The sequence below is a fragment of the Capricornis sumatraensis genome, chromosome 23 (assembly GCF_032405125.1).
Source record: "Capricornis sumatraensis isolate serow.1 chromosome 23, serow.2, whole genome shotgun sequence".
NCBI lineage: Eukaryota > Metazoa > Chordata > Mammalia > Artiodactyla > Bovidae > Capricornis > Capricornis sumatraensis.
In genome coordinates, this window is record NC_091091.1 from 27,768,910 (window position 1) to 27,787,904 (window position 18,995).

The 18,995-nt window shown below is 42.4% G+C and overlaps 1 protein-coding gene across 4 annotated transcripts in view; it reads right to left on the reverse strand.

Annotated features, from left to right (window-relative positions):
• SORCS1 (sortilin related VPS10 domain containing receptor 1) overlaps window positions 1–18,995 on the reverse strand; it is a 576,311-nt gene that overhangs the window by 192,906 nt on the left and 364,410 nt on the right. For all 4 annotated transcript variants that reach the window (XM_068961506.1, XM_068961507.1, XM_068961509.1 and 1 more), the window contains exon 4: window positions 16,133–16,291. In XM_068961506.1, the coding sequence (XP_068817607.1) occupies window positions 16,133–16,291 (159 nt within the window). The remainder of the gene's footprint in view (window positions 1–16,132; window positions 16,292–18,995) is intronic.

The following is an 18,995-nucleotide window of genomic DNA, read 5'->3' on the forward strand; positions in this document are numbered from 1 at the left end:
ACCCTTGGAAGAGCCTGCTACGACATTGTGTACATTGGATCAAAACACATCCTGAAGTCAAAAAAGAGGCTGAAGTATTTGGCTACCAAAGCGAGGCGCTCACTTGGCCCCACTTACTCAGTATTTGGGCATTCAGCCAAGAAGAATCTGTGACTTTTCCTTTCAAGTCTTATTATTTTTCCCTGCCCTACAATGCCTGGGTTGGGGCTAGGCTTCCTGGGTACATTTCATGCTTGATTCATTTTAAGAGTGCCGAGGAGAAAGGGGAGACAGTTCCCCTTGTGGGGTAACAGAAGACACAACAACATCTTCCCTCTTAATTCAGACGCCAAGCAGACAGAGGGTGCATGTCCTGCTTCCCACTACGTCCCGAACACTTGCGTTTTAATATTCAAACTTGGATCAGAACAGTGATCATTTGATCCTGAGTGTCTGTGGTTTCCTCTCCTCTTGCACCATCTTTTTTTAAAAAATTAAAACCCAGAGCTGCACTGCTTTCTATGAGTTAAAAGGGAACAGAAATCATGCCACTGTGTATGCCTATAGCTATTTATAAATGTATGTTAGTATCTATATTTATATACAAAGATTTATGCAAATGTAAGAGAATCAGGGTCATATGAAATAATAATTCTGTGTGAAGGCTAGACTTACATATATTCTGAAAATCATATATAAATTCTCAGCTCTCCTACAGCTACACCAAGGGATTGCTACCTCTGTCTTCACATAGAATTCATCACAGTGAGGAATTGTTGGGTGCCAGCATTTATGTGTGTGTTTGTGTGTGTGTGTTTTCCTCTATGTCTTTTTAAATTGATCCCTCTAGGCTTGGATTCAGAACCTGTGGACCAGTCAGGTATGTCCCATGATATTTGTTTTTATCCTCTTCAAGGAGATGCTTTGTTATTTGTGAGCATCTAGAGGCCCCTCAAGCAGTGGGCACATTGAACAATCCAATAAACCAAGCCTCTCTTATTCAGCTCAGTGACATTTTTTATAGTTTCCTATCTCAAAAGGTACCCTCTCGTGACAGTGGACTTGTTTCTCCCCTTTCCATTCACACCTGGGCACATGCCCCCTGCCATGCCTTCCCTGGTGCTACCCACTCTGGCAGAGGTGGCTTCAAGGCTTGCCTACCACAATGCCAGTCTTCTTTTTAGGTCCAAATGAGAGGACATTTTTTCTATGAACCCTCTCCTACACACTGAGATTTCCTAGTGGTCTCATTTCCAAAGAATTATGGTATAAGAAATGCTATCAAACTATAGTCCATATATTTAACTTTCTTAGTCACCTTTCAAGAGAGCCTTTTATAATGCAAGACAGAAATCTCTACCTATCTAAACTCACTCTAAAATATCTGAGATCATCCCTTCCCTCTCTGATGAGATCACAAAGTTTTTATGTGTCTGGAATTTCATCTTTTTGTATCTACACAGTGCCTTACACATAGCAGATGACCAACAGGGAAAAATAAAGTATTGACTTTACATCATGCAAATTCCCTAGTGATGGATCTACCTAGTAAAACACTCAGGTTTCCCAAAGAATAGACAAAGGTAATTTAGCAGAGGAAGATGTTTTACTTCCATGGATCCATAGCTAGAGGCCTGTACCTAAAACCAACAAATAAAACTATAAACATCAGCACATTTGAAATTCCCAAGGATTTGAAGGCAAGGTCTTATATATTCACCCTTAGACAGAGCTGCTCTGTATACTCCACATACTACTTCAAACCTTTCCTCTCTAAGAATTTAATTGTTCAGCCTGATGTCACACCAAGAAAAGGAGAAAACAACTCACAGCCATCCAAGTTAACGTGTTCATTAAACCTGCAGAGTCTGACAGCAAAGTTTTCCTCCACAAAATATAGAGTGCTACCCAAGCCTTTTTTTTTTTTTTTTTTTTTTCGCCCAGTGACTATCTCAGCCACCAGTGGAAGGCTTTCTGTGTAGAAAGAGTCAATGTCCTTTAAGAAAATTCATAGTGGTGGCAGCACCTAAATAAGATTTATTTCCCTCCCTATCTGTGTGTAGCTCCAAGGTTTCTTTTGACTGTCAGAACACAGAATTGAGAACTATCATTACTACTTGTCACATCAGAGAAAGCATCCACAGCTTTCTCCAGCAGTGCCAAACCTAGAGAAAGAGAAGAAGAATGATCAGGGGGCAGAAAAGACTGTCTGAACTAGTTTTAGGAGAGCGGTGCTTGTCTACTAATCCTCTGTCATGACCTCCCAAATGCCTTCTTGGAAGGGTTTAGATCTGTTTTTTTTTTTTTTTTTTTCTTTTTTTTACTAATCCTGGTACAAAATATTAGCAAAAAAAATGGAAGGAGTAGACATTTTAGACAGGGAGAAGGGAAGGATTCTAGTTAACAAAAGAATGAAAGGCAGATGATTCTTCCAGTTTAGAATCACTCTAAACTGTCTGAGACCACCTCTCCACCTCAGTAAATGTAAGTTAATGAGCACAAACTCATTGCTCATCTAAGCTCAAGATGTATTAGCAGCTCAAGGTCCAACTCTCCACTCTGTTATTACCCTAGTGTGGGGGCTTTCAACACTTCTTCCTGCCAGTTCCTCCCCTGAAGAGTTAGTCAGTCCTTCTTTCCTTTTTTTTTTTTTTTTTTTTGATAACTTGATCATCATCACATTGGCTTGTTTTCTTGCCATCTGTCTTTGTCTGCCATATGAAGAGTGCAGATAAAAAAGCAATTAATTGCAAAGGATGCAATTTCAAGGGTTGGTTTTATTACCAGCTTTCAACCAACTGTACAGTCCTCTCTGGTGCCATCCTGGAGAGCTGCAAGTTGGCTGAGGGGCAAAGGCTCCAATGGAGAATAAAGAGGGAAGCCACAGGGGGACAAACAGCTTGGGGGTGGGCAAGTTGAGATCCACCAACAGTGCTCAGGATTCCTAACTGACAGCAAAATAAGAAGGGCTGGAAGAAGTGGGGTATGAGAGCAGCTCCTTGTAACTTTCATTTTCTATCTTCTTACCATTCACATTTTGGCTGAATCGCGAGCAGAACAGCATCTTTTTTTGAATAGAAATTCACCTTCTTTGTGGTGAGGCAAAAGCTTGCAAGCATTGCTGTCCCTGGAAAGTGTTCTCAATTGTTTTAAATCAGATCAACGCAGCCCTTCATTTTATAGCATTAAGACAGGGACCTATTAGGGATTTTCTTTTGCAGCTAGGAAATCAAGGACACCTTTTGGCAGAAGGTAAGAGTGATGGCATGTTTCAGTCTTTGAAAGTGAAAGCTGCTCAGTAAAGTCTGATTCTTTGTGACCCCACGAACTATAGCCCACCAGGCTCCTCTGTCCATGGGGATTCTCCAGACAAGAATATTGGAGCAAGGGATCTTCTCGTCCCAGGAACTGAACCCAGGTCTCCTGCATGGCAAGCAGATTCTTTACCACCTGAGCCACCAGGGAAGAGTTTCAGTCTCGGATTGATGGGTTTGGATGCTTTCACCACAAAGGTCCCCGTGGCGATTTTCTCATCAGGAGGCAGGCCCTGGGTCTCCTCCACATGGTCTCCTGCAGAGGCTTCCAGGTTGGAGGAACACTTCCTGCGGTTGGCTCTCTTCAAGGCTGCCTGCTCCCTCACCTCTGCGGCTCTGCCCTTAATAGTTTCAGAGGCAGGAGGCTTGCAAATTGCCCTTCCTGAAAAGGCTGACAGAAACCCCTGCCAGTTCTATTTGATCTGCCTCATCCTAATACCACCCTGGGGATGGTCTGGGGACAAAGCAGTCAGTCACCTCATGACGCTCCAGTTCTCACTGCTGTTACTGCATTCTTTTTAACAAGAAAAGAGATGGGGCCTTGAGGACTTCCAGTAAATTTATAGTGCCAGCCCTGGGGCACTGCAAATATCAAGCTCCTTCCTCTACTAGCCTCCACAGGAAGAAGAAGAGCAACCCAGAGAAATCCATAGTCTTCAGAGATGGGCTCTCATGCTCTGGTTACACAGCAAAGGAGGCCAGAGCACACTCTTAGTGGGAAATCACATCATAAGGGACCTCAAACTTCATCCAGTTCTGACACAAGTCTTCTCCTTGGCCAGTGGGGACAGGAATAGATACAAAACCATGACAACCTTCCCAGACCAGCTCCCCAACGTCCAAGAGATGCAAGTTCCTCAGAGAAAAGGCAAACTTCTCAGCATCTGTCATACATGATATGTAGTAATGTGTTATATTTTGTCCAGATTGCTGTGGTGGCTTATGTAAGACAGTAAAAGCGGGAAGTCTCCCCAAGTTCTCAAAGTGGGACTGGGCATACAGTTAAAATCTCTCAGTATGACAGTGTGAGGAAAGAGTGTTTCAGGACAAGTGGGTCAATCTGAGCAAATAAAGAGAGCAGAAAAAGTTAAAGTGAAGTCGCTCAGTTGTGTCCGATTCTTTGCGACCCCATGGACTGTAGCCTACCAGGCTCCTCTGTCCGTGGAATTTTCCAGGCAACAGTACTGGAGTGGGTTGCCATTTCCTTCTCCAGGGGATCTTCCTGACCTGGGGATTGAACCCGGGTCTCCCAAATTGCAGGCAGATGCTTTACCACCTGAGCCACCAGGGAAGCCTGAAAAAAAAAGGTAGAGCGGTGTCTTTGTTCTTCTTTTGTCAACTACGCGAGATTCAGCTTGGCGGGCATGAGTAAAGGAAAGTGAAGTGGGAGCAGAGGCTATAAACACAGCCTGGGAACAGGTTGGGTGGAGGCAATCCAACCAAACTGATGGGGAGCTAATGGAGATGGGACTCAACGGACAATGAGGTCAAAAAATAAGGGGCTGCAAAGCTTTGCTGATGAAGAGTGAGCAGGAATGATGACATGTCACCAGCTCCATCAAATTCTCCCGAGGTTGGATTTATCAAACCTGTCACTGGCCATCCCCCAGCTGGCAATGAAGTCTGTCACGTGCCCCACAGTCCTGTTTGGCAGGATTGGGGGGTTAAACCTATGGAACTTGGGTGGATTGGGCAGCAAGGGTCAATAGGTGACAGTGGGCCAGTTCAATTTGTGGCCATTTCCTGTGCTCCCAGATCTGGAGGTACTTAGGGAAATTTTCAAATGGAATCTTAGGCTTAAAGGTTCTATAATATAGATGTAGAAATAGAGAATAGATAAAACAATTAGATGCTAAGCATCTATATCACAAATGCCCCATATCTAGGCACTGACAGGAAAAAATGAGTAACTCTCAATAACCATGTAATTGTCCCATTATTTAAATGCATAAGTGATGAAACTTGGCAAGTTTTGAGAGATAAAAATAAGCAGGAGGAAACACTTGTTGCTTGGAACATATTGGAAGTGTGCTTCCGTAAGATAGATCCAATAGCCGTGCGGAGATGGGACAGAGAGGAGAGGGCAGTTAGCAGGGGCTGAGCAGAGCAGGGAAGACATAGGTGCCTGGAAAAGCCAGGGCCCCTGGATGTGGGAAAACGAGGAAAGGGAAGAAGAAGAAGAACAATAATAACAATAAACAAAATTTTAAAAAGAAAAAATCTGACCAGGACTGAGCATAAGAGAGGGTCATTTCATTTAAATATAGCTTATATGTATACACACACACGCATGGGTTTGTGTATTCTATTTCAGATTCTTTTCTATTATAGGTTATTGCAAGATGATGACTATGACTCTCTGTGCTAAACACACACAGGCAACTATAAATTTTGTCTTGAATTTGAATGACGGGCTTTAGAGACTTTTCTAGAATATTTAAATATTTCATCTAATCATTCCAAGGACTACTGATTTATTTTTATTTATTTCATCCCAGTTTTTAATTTTTCATTGAAATATAATCGGTTTTCAATGTTGTGCTAGCATTTGGTGTACAGCAAAGTGATTGTTATATTCATAAACACATTCTTTTTACATACTCTTTCCGCTATAGGTTATAACAAGATTTTTGAATACAGTTCCCTATAATATATAATAGAAGCTTGTTTATCAATTTTATATATAGCAGCGGATACCTGCTAATCTCAAACTCCTGTTTTATCTTCCCCCCACTCCCCTTTCCCCTTTGATAACCATAAGTTTGTTTTTTTATGTCTGTGAGCCTGTTTCTGTTTTCAAATAAGTTCATTTGTGTCATTTTATAAGATTCCACATATAAGTGATATACAGTATTTGTCTGCCAGACTTACTTTACTTAATATGATAATCTCTAGGTCCATCCGTGTTGCTGCAAATGGCATTATTTCATTCTTTTTTATGGCTGAGTGATTGTATCTGTGCATGTGTGTTTGTGTGTGTGTGTGTATGTGTGTGTGTGTGTGTGACATACCTTATCTATTCATTTGTCAATGGACATTTAGACTGCTTCCGTGTCTTGACTGTTGCAAAGAGTACTGCTGTGAACATCGGGGTACATGTATCTTCTTTAAAACAATTCTGTTTATTTACTTTTGGCTGTGCTTGGTCTTCAGGCTGTGTGGGCTACTCTCTAGTTGTGGCACATAAACTTCTCATTGTGGTGGCTTCTCTTGTTACACAGCACAGGCTCTGGGGCACGTGGGCTTCAGCAGTTGCAGCACGTGGCCTCAGCAGCTGTGGCTCCCAGGCTCTAGAGCACAGGCTGCATAGCTGAGGCACACAGGCTGAATAGCTGAGGCACACAGGCTGCATAGCTGAGGCACACAGGCTGCATAACTGAGGCATACAGGCTGCATAACTGAGGCACACAGGCTGCATAGCTGAGGCACACAGGTTTAGCTGCCCTGTGGCATGTGGGATCTCCCCAGATCAGGGATTGAACCTGTATCTCATGCACTGGCAGACAGATTCTTTACCGCTGAGCCACCAGAGAGGCCCCATGAAGCATATGTATCTTTTTGAGAGTCTTTTCTGGATAAATGCCCAGGAGTGGGATTGCTGGATCATACGGTAGTTCTATTTTCAATTTTTAAAGGAATCTCCATACTGTTTTCCACAGTGGCTGCACCAATTTACAGAAGGATTCACTTCTGAAAGCTCTAGTCATTTTGCTGGGCAAGGGGAAATTTTACACATAGACCCCTGGGACAGAGCTGGTGCAAGGTTGGAGGAGGTGAGCAGGGGTCACAGTGCTTATGACACAAGCTGGCCTGCTGAGTCACAAGGGACTGTTTGGTGCCTGGGAACCAGCCAGGGACAGTTCCCTTCTTGCTCTCCCTTCTTCTGTTGCATGATCTTCAAACAGCAGTTTTCCCTCTGCTGTGAAACTCAGCTTTGAAATGCATACTACAGCATCTGCCAGAGGGAATGGGTTGCACAGTAGGTTGGACATGGGGAATATGGTTAAGCAAAATTGAAAAAAAAAAGGTAATTAAAGAAAAGAAAATATCACAATGGCTTTTCTAGGGAGGCAGTGTTTGGTGCAGTGAGGACAGAGTACGAAGAGAATCAAACCTGGATTAGACACCTGGCTCTATCAACCACCCTGGGGAATTTTCTTAACCTTTTGGAGCCTCAGATTTCCCAAATATTAAATAGGCATAAAGATAAAGTCAATGTTTCATGTAAGAAAGAAGTTGAGGAATCAATGTGAAAGGCCTGGCAGAGAGTTTACTATGGAGTAAAGGGTCAGTGTTAGTTCTCGGCCTTTCCTCTTCCTGCTGATCACTGCCTCCAGCCTGAACTGCCCACAGACCCTGAAAAAACAAGGAATGGCAAGGAGAAGCAGGTGTGATTGCTATTCTCTTCCTGACTTTCAGGAAGCAAGGAAGGATCCTAGACAACACTTCCGTGTCCCTTGCCTCTGAGGTTGGATATTGCTTAACTTGGCTGTTCCTGGAGTAGCTGGGGGCATCTGACTTTGGACCACAAGTCTTATGCTGGGACATTTTCTCATCATGCCTGCAATGAGATCAGCAGGCAGGCACTGAAATTAAGTAAGTCAGGTGAGTGAGCCTTGCCGATTTGAATTTGTGACTTTTCATCTGGTACTATTTTACAGTTCAGGATCTGGTCATTTCAGGAGGCTGGTTTCTGACTTCTGGTTTCTCTTCCTCTTGCCAGCTATGAGATCCTGCCTGGGCCTCTGGGTCTCTTTGACCACAGAGTGTGCCGTTTATAATTTGTACTTACAATATCCTCTTACGCTGAAGAGAGGAAGTTGGACAAGGTAACATTGAATTTTTTTTTAATGTGAAATTCAGAGTCATAAGTTCACAAAATGTGTCTGTCTATAAGGGCGAGACTTCCTTCTCCCCAAACCACTCCCCTCCGTGGCAACACTGTTGGTTACAAACACTCTTGAAAAGGAAAAATACAGGAAAATGTCACTGTTACTGGATTTCTAAAGGACCACTACGAGAGACAGGTTTAAGAAACAGGTCCATGCCCTCTTAGGATGTCAAATGTCTTTCAAAGTTCCCTGGATGGATGCCTGGATTTAAGAGGCATCTTAATCCATTTGGACAAGTGGTGGTTAGAACAGATCAAAAAAGCTAGCTACAAAACACAAGCAAAAATGTAATTTATTTGAAATAAATTAAGCTCAACTAGTTACCAAAGAGCATAATTCTGTCTGTCCAATCCTTAGTCCTAATCACTCATTTTAAAATGTCCATTTCTCCTAATTCTTGCAGCCTGTTTATTCAAACTTGGGAATAGATAGATCAATCTGCTTTATGCAGCAACTGAAAAATAATGATACAACCTGGTTAAACAAGTTAGCTAAGGTGAACACAGGACTTCTGTGTTTGCATAGGATGACATTTCAGCTTGAGAATTTGTTTTATAAACAAGCATTGGGGTTGACATTTAGCAAGCTCCCTGGTTTCCAGTCTAATTGCCAGTTTTGTACTTGGATACTTAAATTACTAACATATTCATGAGGTTAGAAATCAGCTCTGACATTGGGAAATTTCAAGCACATGGAAATCTTGCCAAAGCAGCATGGTATATAACACTGTATGTATTTCTTATAAATAACTGAGTGCCTTTTTAATTAATGCAGTGCCTTGGGAAAAGTGATGGCTTTAGGTAGGTATCAGTCTCCCAAGTGTTGTGCAGAAATTATTTGAATACCCCCCGGGGGCTGAATTTGAAGGATCTATTTATATTTTATTTCAATCTTGCCCTTTTGACATGAAAGGGCTGCTAGGTCTATTCAAAAACAAATAGAGTTGCTGTGAAGGCAAATACTTTAATATTTAATGGCATACTGCTATTATAATCGATAATATTTTCTTAGGACCAAATATCGGTTCTTGCTTGCTCCATTCATTCTGGTTCAATGGTACCTTTTAGCCACTAAGAGTATAGTCAACATTGACTAAAGTATCTATAACTTCTCGTATGTGGGGAAGACAATCCTGGATTACTGCTAAGGCAGCCTTGTGTCTGTATCTAGTTGTGCCACACCAGGTGGCTCTCTCTCCTAGGTCTTTGAATAACCATGTGCCAGGCACTGTGCTGAGTGTTTTACATACATTATCTCAGCATCTTCAAACAGTCCTGTGAGGCAGGTACTATTATTACTTCCATTTCACAGCTGGAGAAACTCTAAAAGTTAAGTGACTTGCTGAAGGTCACACAGCCATCCGCAGGGCCTGACAGAGTAGAGAGCTGATGTTCCTGCCTCACTTGCTGTGTTGTCTATCACTGGTAAGAAACTAATATTACCGAGTGTTGGAAACTGCTGACATCTCTTCTCTTGTTGAGCAGTCATTATTTCCCAGGGAATTCCTGGCATTCAAAGCAGTTGTGATAAGCAATGGCCTTCTGTTAGTGCCCAGTCAGGAAAAGTAGAAAGGATTAAAAGAAATAAAAGAAAGTGCTGTTTTTGTTTGTTTTTTTTTTTAAGAAATAGATATAAAACTGTTTAAATAAAATTTCTGGACTCATATAAAGAAAGAAAAGAGAAAACTAAAAGCAGTTCTTTTAAAAATGTACTATTATGCAAGTTACTAAAATTCTATTGTATGCCCTCAAACATACTTGCAGTATAATTTTCCTTTTCTATCAATATGATTTTAACTCAAATTCAGTCTTCATTTATATAGAGAATGTTGCTGTTAATATTCAGGGTTTTAATTATTTGTGAAAAGGGTTTCCGTATCAAAACACGTTCTCCTCCTTAACAGTTGTGTCTTTTGTATATCCTACATATATTTACCAAAATCCTGAAGGTGAGGCCACTCTGCAAGCCTGAAGATTTCTCATTTAATTCATAAACTTTGATAGTTTGTAACATAGAGTAGAACAGAGATCCTGAAAGCTCCCACATGGTATTACTTGGACTGTTGACTCATAGGGCTTTGGAACAAGTGAGACCATACAAACTCATGAGTATTCTAGAACTGCCACTAAATGAACAGTGACCCACCAAACTGTCCTAAAGGTCTTGTCCTCCCTCCACAGAATTGATCACTCATTTGGATGCATTTTTTTTTAATTCACAAAACAACCGAATACCTCCTGAAATAAAACTGACAGGAAGATCCATGAACAAGAGAAAAACAAAGATGATGAGAAAGATGGGGAAATAAGAGGAAAAAAAAGTGATTTGGGGACTAATACAAGGCAGCAGATGAGGTTCACTTGCTCTGCACAGTTCTCTGCTTTAAGTTTTTGAGTTCGTTACAATTTACAAATATCACGTTTCAAACAAAACAGAATTACTCCTCTCGAAAAACTCTGAAAAGTCTGACGACATCAGATGAGTCATTCTTGGTGGCAAGAACAGTAGGCTGAAGCTGACCAAGATCCCCGACCTCGATCCACCCACCCTCCTGAATGCACACCTGCGCCCCAGTCTCCCACAGCTCAAACCCAGCTGCTCCGTTCAGTCAGATTCTTGCTTGTCTGTGGAGGAACTGAGTTTGTGGCCTAGAAGGACGTGGGCATCCACAGGGGTGGGGAGAAGAAGCTGGCTGCCGAGGACGGGAGAAACGTGATTCCTTCCGCTCACAGTCGGGGCGGCAGGTAGGTCTGCAAAGCTGCCCAAGGAAAGGGCCTTGCCAGTCTGAATAAGCCAAGCAAGAAGGGTTTCTCCTCCCCAGCAACCAGGCAGTCTGAGCCCGGGGAGTGTTCACATTGATTTCACAACACTGCAGACCCTCCCCTATACAAATCACTCCTCAGTGCAACCCCTAACAGACAGGCCTCGAGCCCAGCGCCCCAGGATGGTCAGCAGAACTGGTTTAGATGCCTATTCTTAACAAATTTCTATTTTTTATTTCCTTTCAGTCACATCTGCGTCTTGTTTTCTCTCATTTCCAATGTTTCCCAACACATCATGTTTAGTGAGGTGTTTAAGACAGACTGAGAGATGCTGTTGGAGGCAATGTTTTATAGCACAGTTTGTACACTAGTTTATTGCCAAATTAAAATAAAGATGTAATCTGGCAGACTCAGCCTACTGCTAAGTCTTGCTTGGGTGGTTTCCTGCACTGAGGCAAGAAGAGGTAGGGGAACATGGAAGGAAGGGGAAACTCTGTATCTTTCTTTTCCCGGCTCCTCGGTTTCCAAATGCAAAGACACAAAAGCAATGAGCAGAATGTTTGGTTTGCCTACCACTTAATTACAGACATAACAAATAAATAAAGGAGTGTGAGATGGTTGGTGCTTCTGGAATTCTTCACCGCAGAATTCTTCACAGCATCCACAGTGATTCACGGCTGGTTTGTAAGAAGCTGAAAGGGTGTGACTATACGTGACGGGGTTACCTTGGCCCATTTGGCACAAACTTTCCATAATGTCTATAACATTTATTTTTCTGAAAATCTCAGGGCTTTCCAAAGGCACAGCCTCACATTCAGAGGCCAAGGAGTCTATCACCTGTGTCTAGACCACGGAAGTCCCCCAACAGGGCTTTTTAAGAAGGCAGGTCACTTCTTTTAGAGCTTCAATGGGTCTCAAGCCTTTTCCCTTCAATTATTCTAGTGGTGGCTTGAGAGTCACATGCTCATTCAAGAACCCTTTTACCTCTTGGCAACCACCTAGGTATTGAATATCACAGGTAGATTTCTTTATCTAAAAAAAAGGCTAAAATATAAAAATATCCTGGTTTTATGGATTTCAAGGGCATTTGGCTATACACATTTCTCTCTGATTAAAAGCTCTTCTCTTTTTTTTTTTTAAATCTGGCTTCCTATGGAATTGATGGCCACTAAAACTCTATCTTGGGCCAGAAAGGACAATCTGTTCAACCAAACTCTTTCAAGTCCCTTAAAATGCTCACATCAAAAAACCTCCGCTGACAGTCCAGACACTCAAGATAAGATGCAGTCAGGGCAGAGTGCCGCGGCCCATATGGACTCTTTCCTGTGAGCCAGAGATCCAGACTGTGTCCTTGGGGTGCTCAAAGCCTCATTCACGGAAGGAGAAAGAAAGCCATGGCAGGAAAATAAGGGAAAAGCAAAGGTGGCTGTATATTCAAAAGAGGAAGTATGCTTCGAAAGTCTGACAGCCAACGATGGGAGAGAGGTGAGGAGGTCTGTGTGCAGGGGAGCTCTAATGCAGCTGCCACCTCTGTGCTTTCTAACCCACAGTATTTCACCACAGACTGATGGGAAATAGCACTCAGCAGAGTGAATCCCAGCACTTAAGCCACCATCTTTGCTGAGAGCTCTGCAGCAGCAGTGACTGTCATGCACAGTGATGAGCAATACTTACATGGAAGAATGAACGTTCCTGTTTCCCAAAGTCACTCACCTGCCAGCACCAGCATGGGGCCCTCATTGGGGCCCACTGCTGCCTCTCATTGGAGCTAAAAGCTCTGTGATTTGTGGGTGACTGACAGCTGCTATTTCCATATCACTGGCCCACTGGAGTGGCCACACATCTTCTCCACTTGACTTTAGGCCAACTCCACCAGCTAGTGGGTCATCGAATGACTGCACCCCAATCCCCTCATTGCTAATGGACCACTCATTCTGTGATTCACATCCTGATGTGGAGCCCTTCAGTTCAGTTCAGTTCAGTTCAGTTCAGTCGCTCAGTCGTGTCTGACTCTTTGCGACCCCATGGATCGCAGCACGCCAGGCCTCCCCGTCCACCACCCCTACTTCTGTTAGTGGGTTTCTCATAATTCTTTGTTCCCAGGATCATCTCTCCTTCATTCTCCTCTAGAGAAACAGAGCTTAGCAGATAGGCTGACTTCTACCCCTTTGGTGTTATCTCCAGACATCACCATCCATTTAGTAGAACTCTATTAAGTTTCATACTCAGATTCCAGTTGCCTAACTTAGACATGTGTTACTAATGAGTATTTTCCCCTTTGGGGAAAAATCTTCTCAGATTTTTGGTTTGTCAGCTACATACAGAACAAAGACTGTTAAGGCTTCCTCTACATGTAAAATGACAGAATTCATTTGGTCTGGTCCAGACCAAGGATTCTATGATATCACTCTAACGGGTCTTCTTGGTTTTGACCTCATAATGCCTCAGTTCATCGTAATACTACTGCCAGGTTAATTTTTGTAATCTATAGCTCTGAACACATAAATCCACTGACCAAAATGTTCAAAAGGCTCCTAATTGGGGAAAAAAAAAAAGAATTATTTTTCCTAACAGTCTAAACAGTAAAAAAAAAAAAAAAAAGATTGGGTCCAGGAGTACATGCATAATTAACTTTCCATAATTTCAGTTTCAGCCAAATCAACATATTCATGATCCTGTTAACATGAGTTTTGTAACTATACAAACTTACATTATTGTTTATGACATTGCTCTTGTGTAAAGTGTGCCTCCCCGCAAAAAAGAAATATGACATATTCATTAAAGTCCAGGTGAAATCATTTTATAAGATCTCCATTTCCTAAACTTTGGGCTGCCAGTTTCATAGAATCCATGAACTAACTCTGATTGGGTATCTACTATATGTGAATGACTTCCCTGGTGGCTCAGATGGTAAAGCGTCTGTCTACAATGAGGGAGACCTGGGTTCGATTCCTGAGTCGGGAAGATCCCCTGGAGAAGGAAATGGCAATCCACTCCAGTACTACTGCCTGGAAAATCCCATGGACAGAGGAGCTTGGTAGGCTACAGTCCATGTGGTCGCAAAGAGTCAGACACAACTGAGCGACTTCACTCACTCTTCACTCATATGTGAATGAAGGCTCTCCCTGCCTTGTTAGTCCCTCTTAGACTACTGAACTCATGTGTGTTTATTTTCTTTCCCTAGCTTGACCAAATACTTCTCGATATAGCTATTTTATACCAACAATGCACAATGCTGAGCACGTAAAACAGAGCCTAATCTTTTTTCAGTCTCATCCAAGTGCATCTGCAATTATAACTACCCACACAAACACATTTTAAGGCAAAGAAGGCTGACCCCAAGTACCGTACGTGGCCGAGTTGGGGCTATAACTCCCACATGCCCTAACTTCTCCGAGGTAATTCACTCTGCCACTATGGTCATGGGGCTGCTGTCTGAAGTGCTGGCATATGAAGGGTTACATTTTTGGCCTTTTCTTCCAACACAACTGCAAAGATGCACAGTTTTCACTCAGCCAGGTAAATCTGGCCCTCACTGTGCCTCTGGCATCAGGGGAAAATTAACCAACTGTCAAATACAATACAAAAGCCCAGTGGATTAAATGTCTAATACTCTGTGTTCTGAACTGCTCAGCTTTGCCTCTGGTAACTGCACCATCCTGGACCAAATGCACGGTGGCTTGACTCCAGGAATGAAATTGTACATTCTGCTGAAAGGGGAGCCAGGCTGCTCAAGAGGAAAAAATACTAATTGCAAATCTTTTCTATTTTTAGGCTAATGTGATTTTATTTGGCAGTAAGGGCAGCATGAATAAAACTCCAATCCTAAGAATTTTAATTTGCCTTCTCCAAAAATTTCATGTCAGTTAGAGACCTTGAAAAGTTGCTAGTATCATTCCTCTCTCATCAGGAAGAACCCCCACATGTCTATACCAGTCCAGATGGATAAAAACCTCAAACACCCTCCTCACTCAGCTAAGTCCAATATTTCTTTAAATATACGTCCTTTGTAACTTACAAGTCCTCTAAAGAGAATGTTCAGAATGACCTCACTGAACCATGCATTTCACAAAAAGCATTCCAATACTTTAGCTATGTTCCTTTTGGCTTTTTTTTTTTAGGTTTTCTCTCACATTTGCCTCTGTATATTTTGTTTCTTCTAATTCTATGATTGTATTTGCTGTTGTCAGCCTTATAGTCTACCTGAAAATGTAAGTTCCTTAAAAGCAGGGGCTATATGTATTTTATAACTGTAGCCTGCTAGGCTTCTCTGTCCATGGAATTCTCAAGCAAGAATACTGCAGTGGGTAGCCATCCCTTCTCCAGGTGATCTTCCTGACTCAGGGATCGAACATGACTCTCCCACATTGCAGGTGAATTCTTTAACATTTGAGTCACTAAAGAAGCCCAACTGCAGTATAGAGTACATGATATATTTGACAGTATTTATGCCATAAAATACATATACATATTGCCATGCACTTGCATACACACACAAACATACAATAAACATAACATGCTTATAACATACAATTGCATAACATCAATCAATGCCTTCTTAAAAAATAGACTTCTCCTTCAGCCTAACCACCAAGAGAAGAAAAGTCCTGGATTACCTGATTCTGAATGTCATCTATGTACATTTCTCTCACTATTTTAACAAGTCGCTAGCTATTGCGCTTAACTCTTTCAGAGCCATCCAGCCCTTTAAGGCTCTGAGAAAACCTATGGGGTCCTTTACAAAAAATGATTATATCTCTCACACACAAAACTGTCTCAGATTTCATGGGGGTCGGGGGCTGTCGATGGACTGAAACTTCCAGAGAAGAACTGCTTCTCCACAACATCTTCCTGATGGTCTAGCTTTTCCTTTTTATACAGCTCAGACAAGCAGCCTGAGATCCACATTCCTGCTCCTTGCCCTACTGGCACAGGGTTCAAGCTCCTGCACATAACCTGCCCACTGAGATGAAATACAGAGATGACTAAGCAGTTGTTGTTCCCTAGGACAACCATGCACCACTGTCTCGAGCAAGGTGATCGCACTCACCTTTGCCCTACTGGCACAGGGTTCAAGCTCCTGCACGTAACCTGCCCACTGAGATGAAATACAGAGATGACTAAGCGGTTGTTGTTCCCTAGGACAACCATGCACCCCTGTCTCGAGCAAGGTGATCGCACTCACCTTTTGGTCTTGGCTGTATGCCAGAATCCAGTCCTCTTGTTTGGGGTGGAAAAGTAAGCTCTGGATGTAAAAGTTCAGCCGGTATTTTTGATAGGTTGCCCCTTCGTCTGAGCTGATCAGTAAACTGCTCTCAATCTCTGGGTCTGTGAGCAGCATAATCTGTGGCAGATTATGGGAAAGAAAACAAGAGAAAAGTAAATTTACAAAGCTTAAAGATGAGCTAAATTTTTGACAAAGGGAAAAGGAGCAGGTGAAGAACAACTGGGCAATGACCTTGACTGCCAGGTTCACTCTCCTGCCTTGGACCAAGGTGACAAAAATGTTTTCACCAAGAAAGGAAAGCGGTAGGACAAGTTGAAAGCAGGGGTTGGGGGGTGGGGGGTGGTGGTGGGTGAGAAGAAAGGGAGGAGTGAGTTTTCTTTCCTCCTATAGGGCTCCTTGACCCCCCCCTCCCCAAATGTTATTTCCTTAATCTGAAATATTTTCTATTATTCTCCTGACCTCAAGCCTCCTTCCTACTGAGCCCTATCTAGTCTCCATTTGGGGGGATGAGAGAGCAAGATTTGTCACCGGTATTTGTGAGAAAGCTAGAAAGGAGTACCAATAGCAGTGGGATTTCAGTCCATTAGATTTTTCTCTTATTACAAGCCCTTCTTGATAGGGTCCACATGGGTTCTCACTGACAAGATGGCTCATTGTGTTGACCTTGCAAACAAATAATAAATCAGAGTGATCCTTGAGACTGACCAAATTGCCCAAATGGCATCCTGTTATCTCACTGGTGCCCATCTTCTCAAAGCTGCGAGACCACCAGATTCCAGACCTCTGGCTAGGTGACCATTTCTTTAGAGAACTTTTCATTGGTGGGGACTCCGTCAGAAAGGAGGATGCTGGTTTTCCTTAAGGGCCAGTCACCCTCTCTTTTCCCTCTAATAAATTTTCCTTTTCTTGCCTGACTGCCTGGCTCATTCTTTTTCTCTGCACTCACCTTACACTTCTATTCATATTAACAATCTCCCACATCATCCTGCCTTTAGCCTGATTTTCTGAATCTTGAGTCAAAGGCTGTGTATTCAAATGCCTCCTCTGAGTATTTATTTGTTGTCTATATACTTTCTTTAGAAAATAACTCCATGAGAATAGTGATACTTGACATTTCTCTGTTTTCATCCCCCATGGGTATATTCCCAGCAGCTAGAATGAGGTCCAGCATATATTATATACTCAATAGATATTTACCAAATTAATGAACATGAGTAAAAGGGATGGATGAAAAGAGTTTTCAGAGTAGTCACGAAGATTTAGAAAGATGCTCTGAACAGTTTGAACAGATATAAATGGAAGTTCCATGGGAAAAAAAGTCACTGAATGCCCTCTCCATCTTTAGCCTTTGACACGAGAATACACTAGACTCATGTAAAAAGTCACAGCTCCAGAGGCTTGGGATTTTCTCCTTTTGAGGGTTAAGCTTGGCCAGAGCAGTGTGAAGAACAATGCGAGCAAGATGCAGGAGCTGCCCTGTAACCTGCTTTTTATTCTCTCATTTTCTGCCTCTAGGAATGTGATAAACACCTCATTCCAGACTCTGCAGGTTGCCCTTCACTCAAAGTGCGCACCTAACGCCTCCAGACAGGTGGCCTTAATGCTACCCATTGACTTCTTCCCCATCAACTTATTAATTGGCACTCTCCGAGTTTGGTTCAGAGAGGCATGAAAGATATGTTTAATGTGTGGCCATATGAAGAGAAACCTCTGCAGCCCAGGGTTTAAGATTACCAGCTGAGGATGCTGCAGTTCCAGGGAAAGGAGAGACAGAGAGAGAAAGAAAAAAAGAAAAAGAAAAAACTAGAGCCCTGTCATAAAAGAGCAGAGTGTCAGGCAAACACGCAGGGCTTTCTCAGGCCCTGGAGGCAATCATATTAAAACCTCAAGATAGTTAGTGTCGTCTTCCAAAGACGTGTCCTGTCACGGCAAATGGCACACAAGAACCGCACACCACACACACTCAGCCGGAATGTGTTTATGTAGTCAAGGATGGATTTAGGTTCCTTGCTGTTTTCCTCCCTGCCCTTCTTGAAGAGGAGAAAGGGATGTGGTGGAGTGAGCGGAACGCCAAGGCTGTCAGCCCCTGTCTGGACAAGTTGGAGAGCGCACACAAAACTGGAGACTAATTGCCTCTCATCCTGTGTTCCAGTGAAGCCACTGTCCATTGAACATAAATCCTGACAAAGTTATAGATTTCTCTGTCTTGCAGTCACCAAGCAGACAGTGTTCCCCTTTTGGATGGCTGGTGTGGAACCAGCAGATAATCTGCTAAGTACAAACTTCCGTGGCATCATTAAAGTCTATTGTATGCATTAAGCAAGGAGGATCAGATGGTTCCTAAATTCACAAGAATATTTCCAGGTGATTTCCTATTTACTGACACATAAAAGCTGTCATTTTCTAAATAACAAATAAGTCATCAAATGATCATATTGCTTTGTGTCTCCAACCACAATTAACAATAATATATAACAGCCTTTTTGCACCACTGCCAACAAGTAATTTCCATGATAATATGAAAAGGTTCAATTTTATAGAGCATCTATTGTCTCAGGCAAGGTGATTTTCCCTCTCTGATTTTCTATTTCTCTGTAAACCAGAATATGTTTTACTCTCTTCCCATGAGTGCGGATCCCACCACCTGCTTCTCCTGGCAGATTACTTCATCAAAATAAAAACCTGGGCCTAGAATACACTGATTTCAAGCTGCTTTTTATTTATCATTTATTTAGAATATTTTGATACTCATTTATGCTCTGAGTCATCTGTATGAGATATTCTGTATCCAAGTAACATGGGATGGGAGAGGTAAAATCAT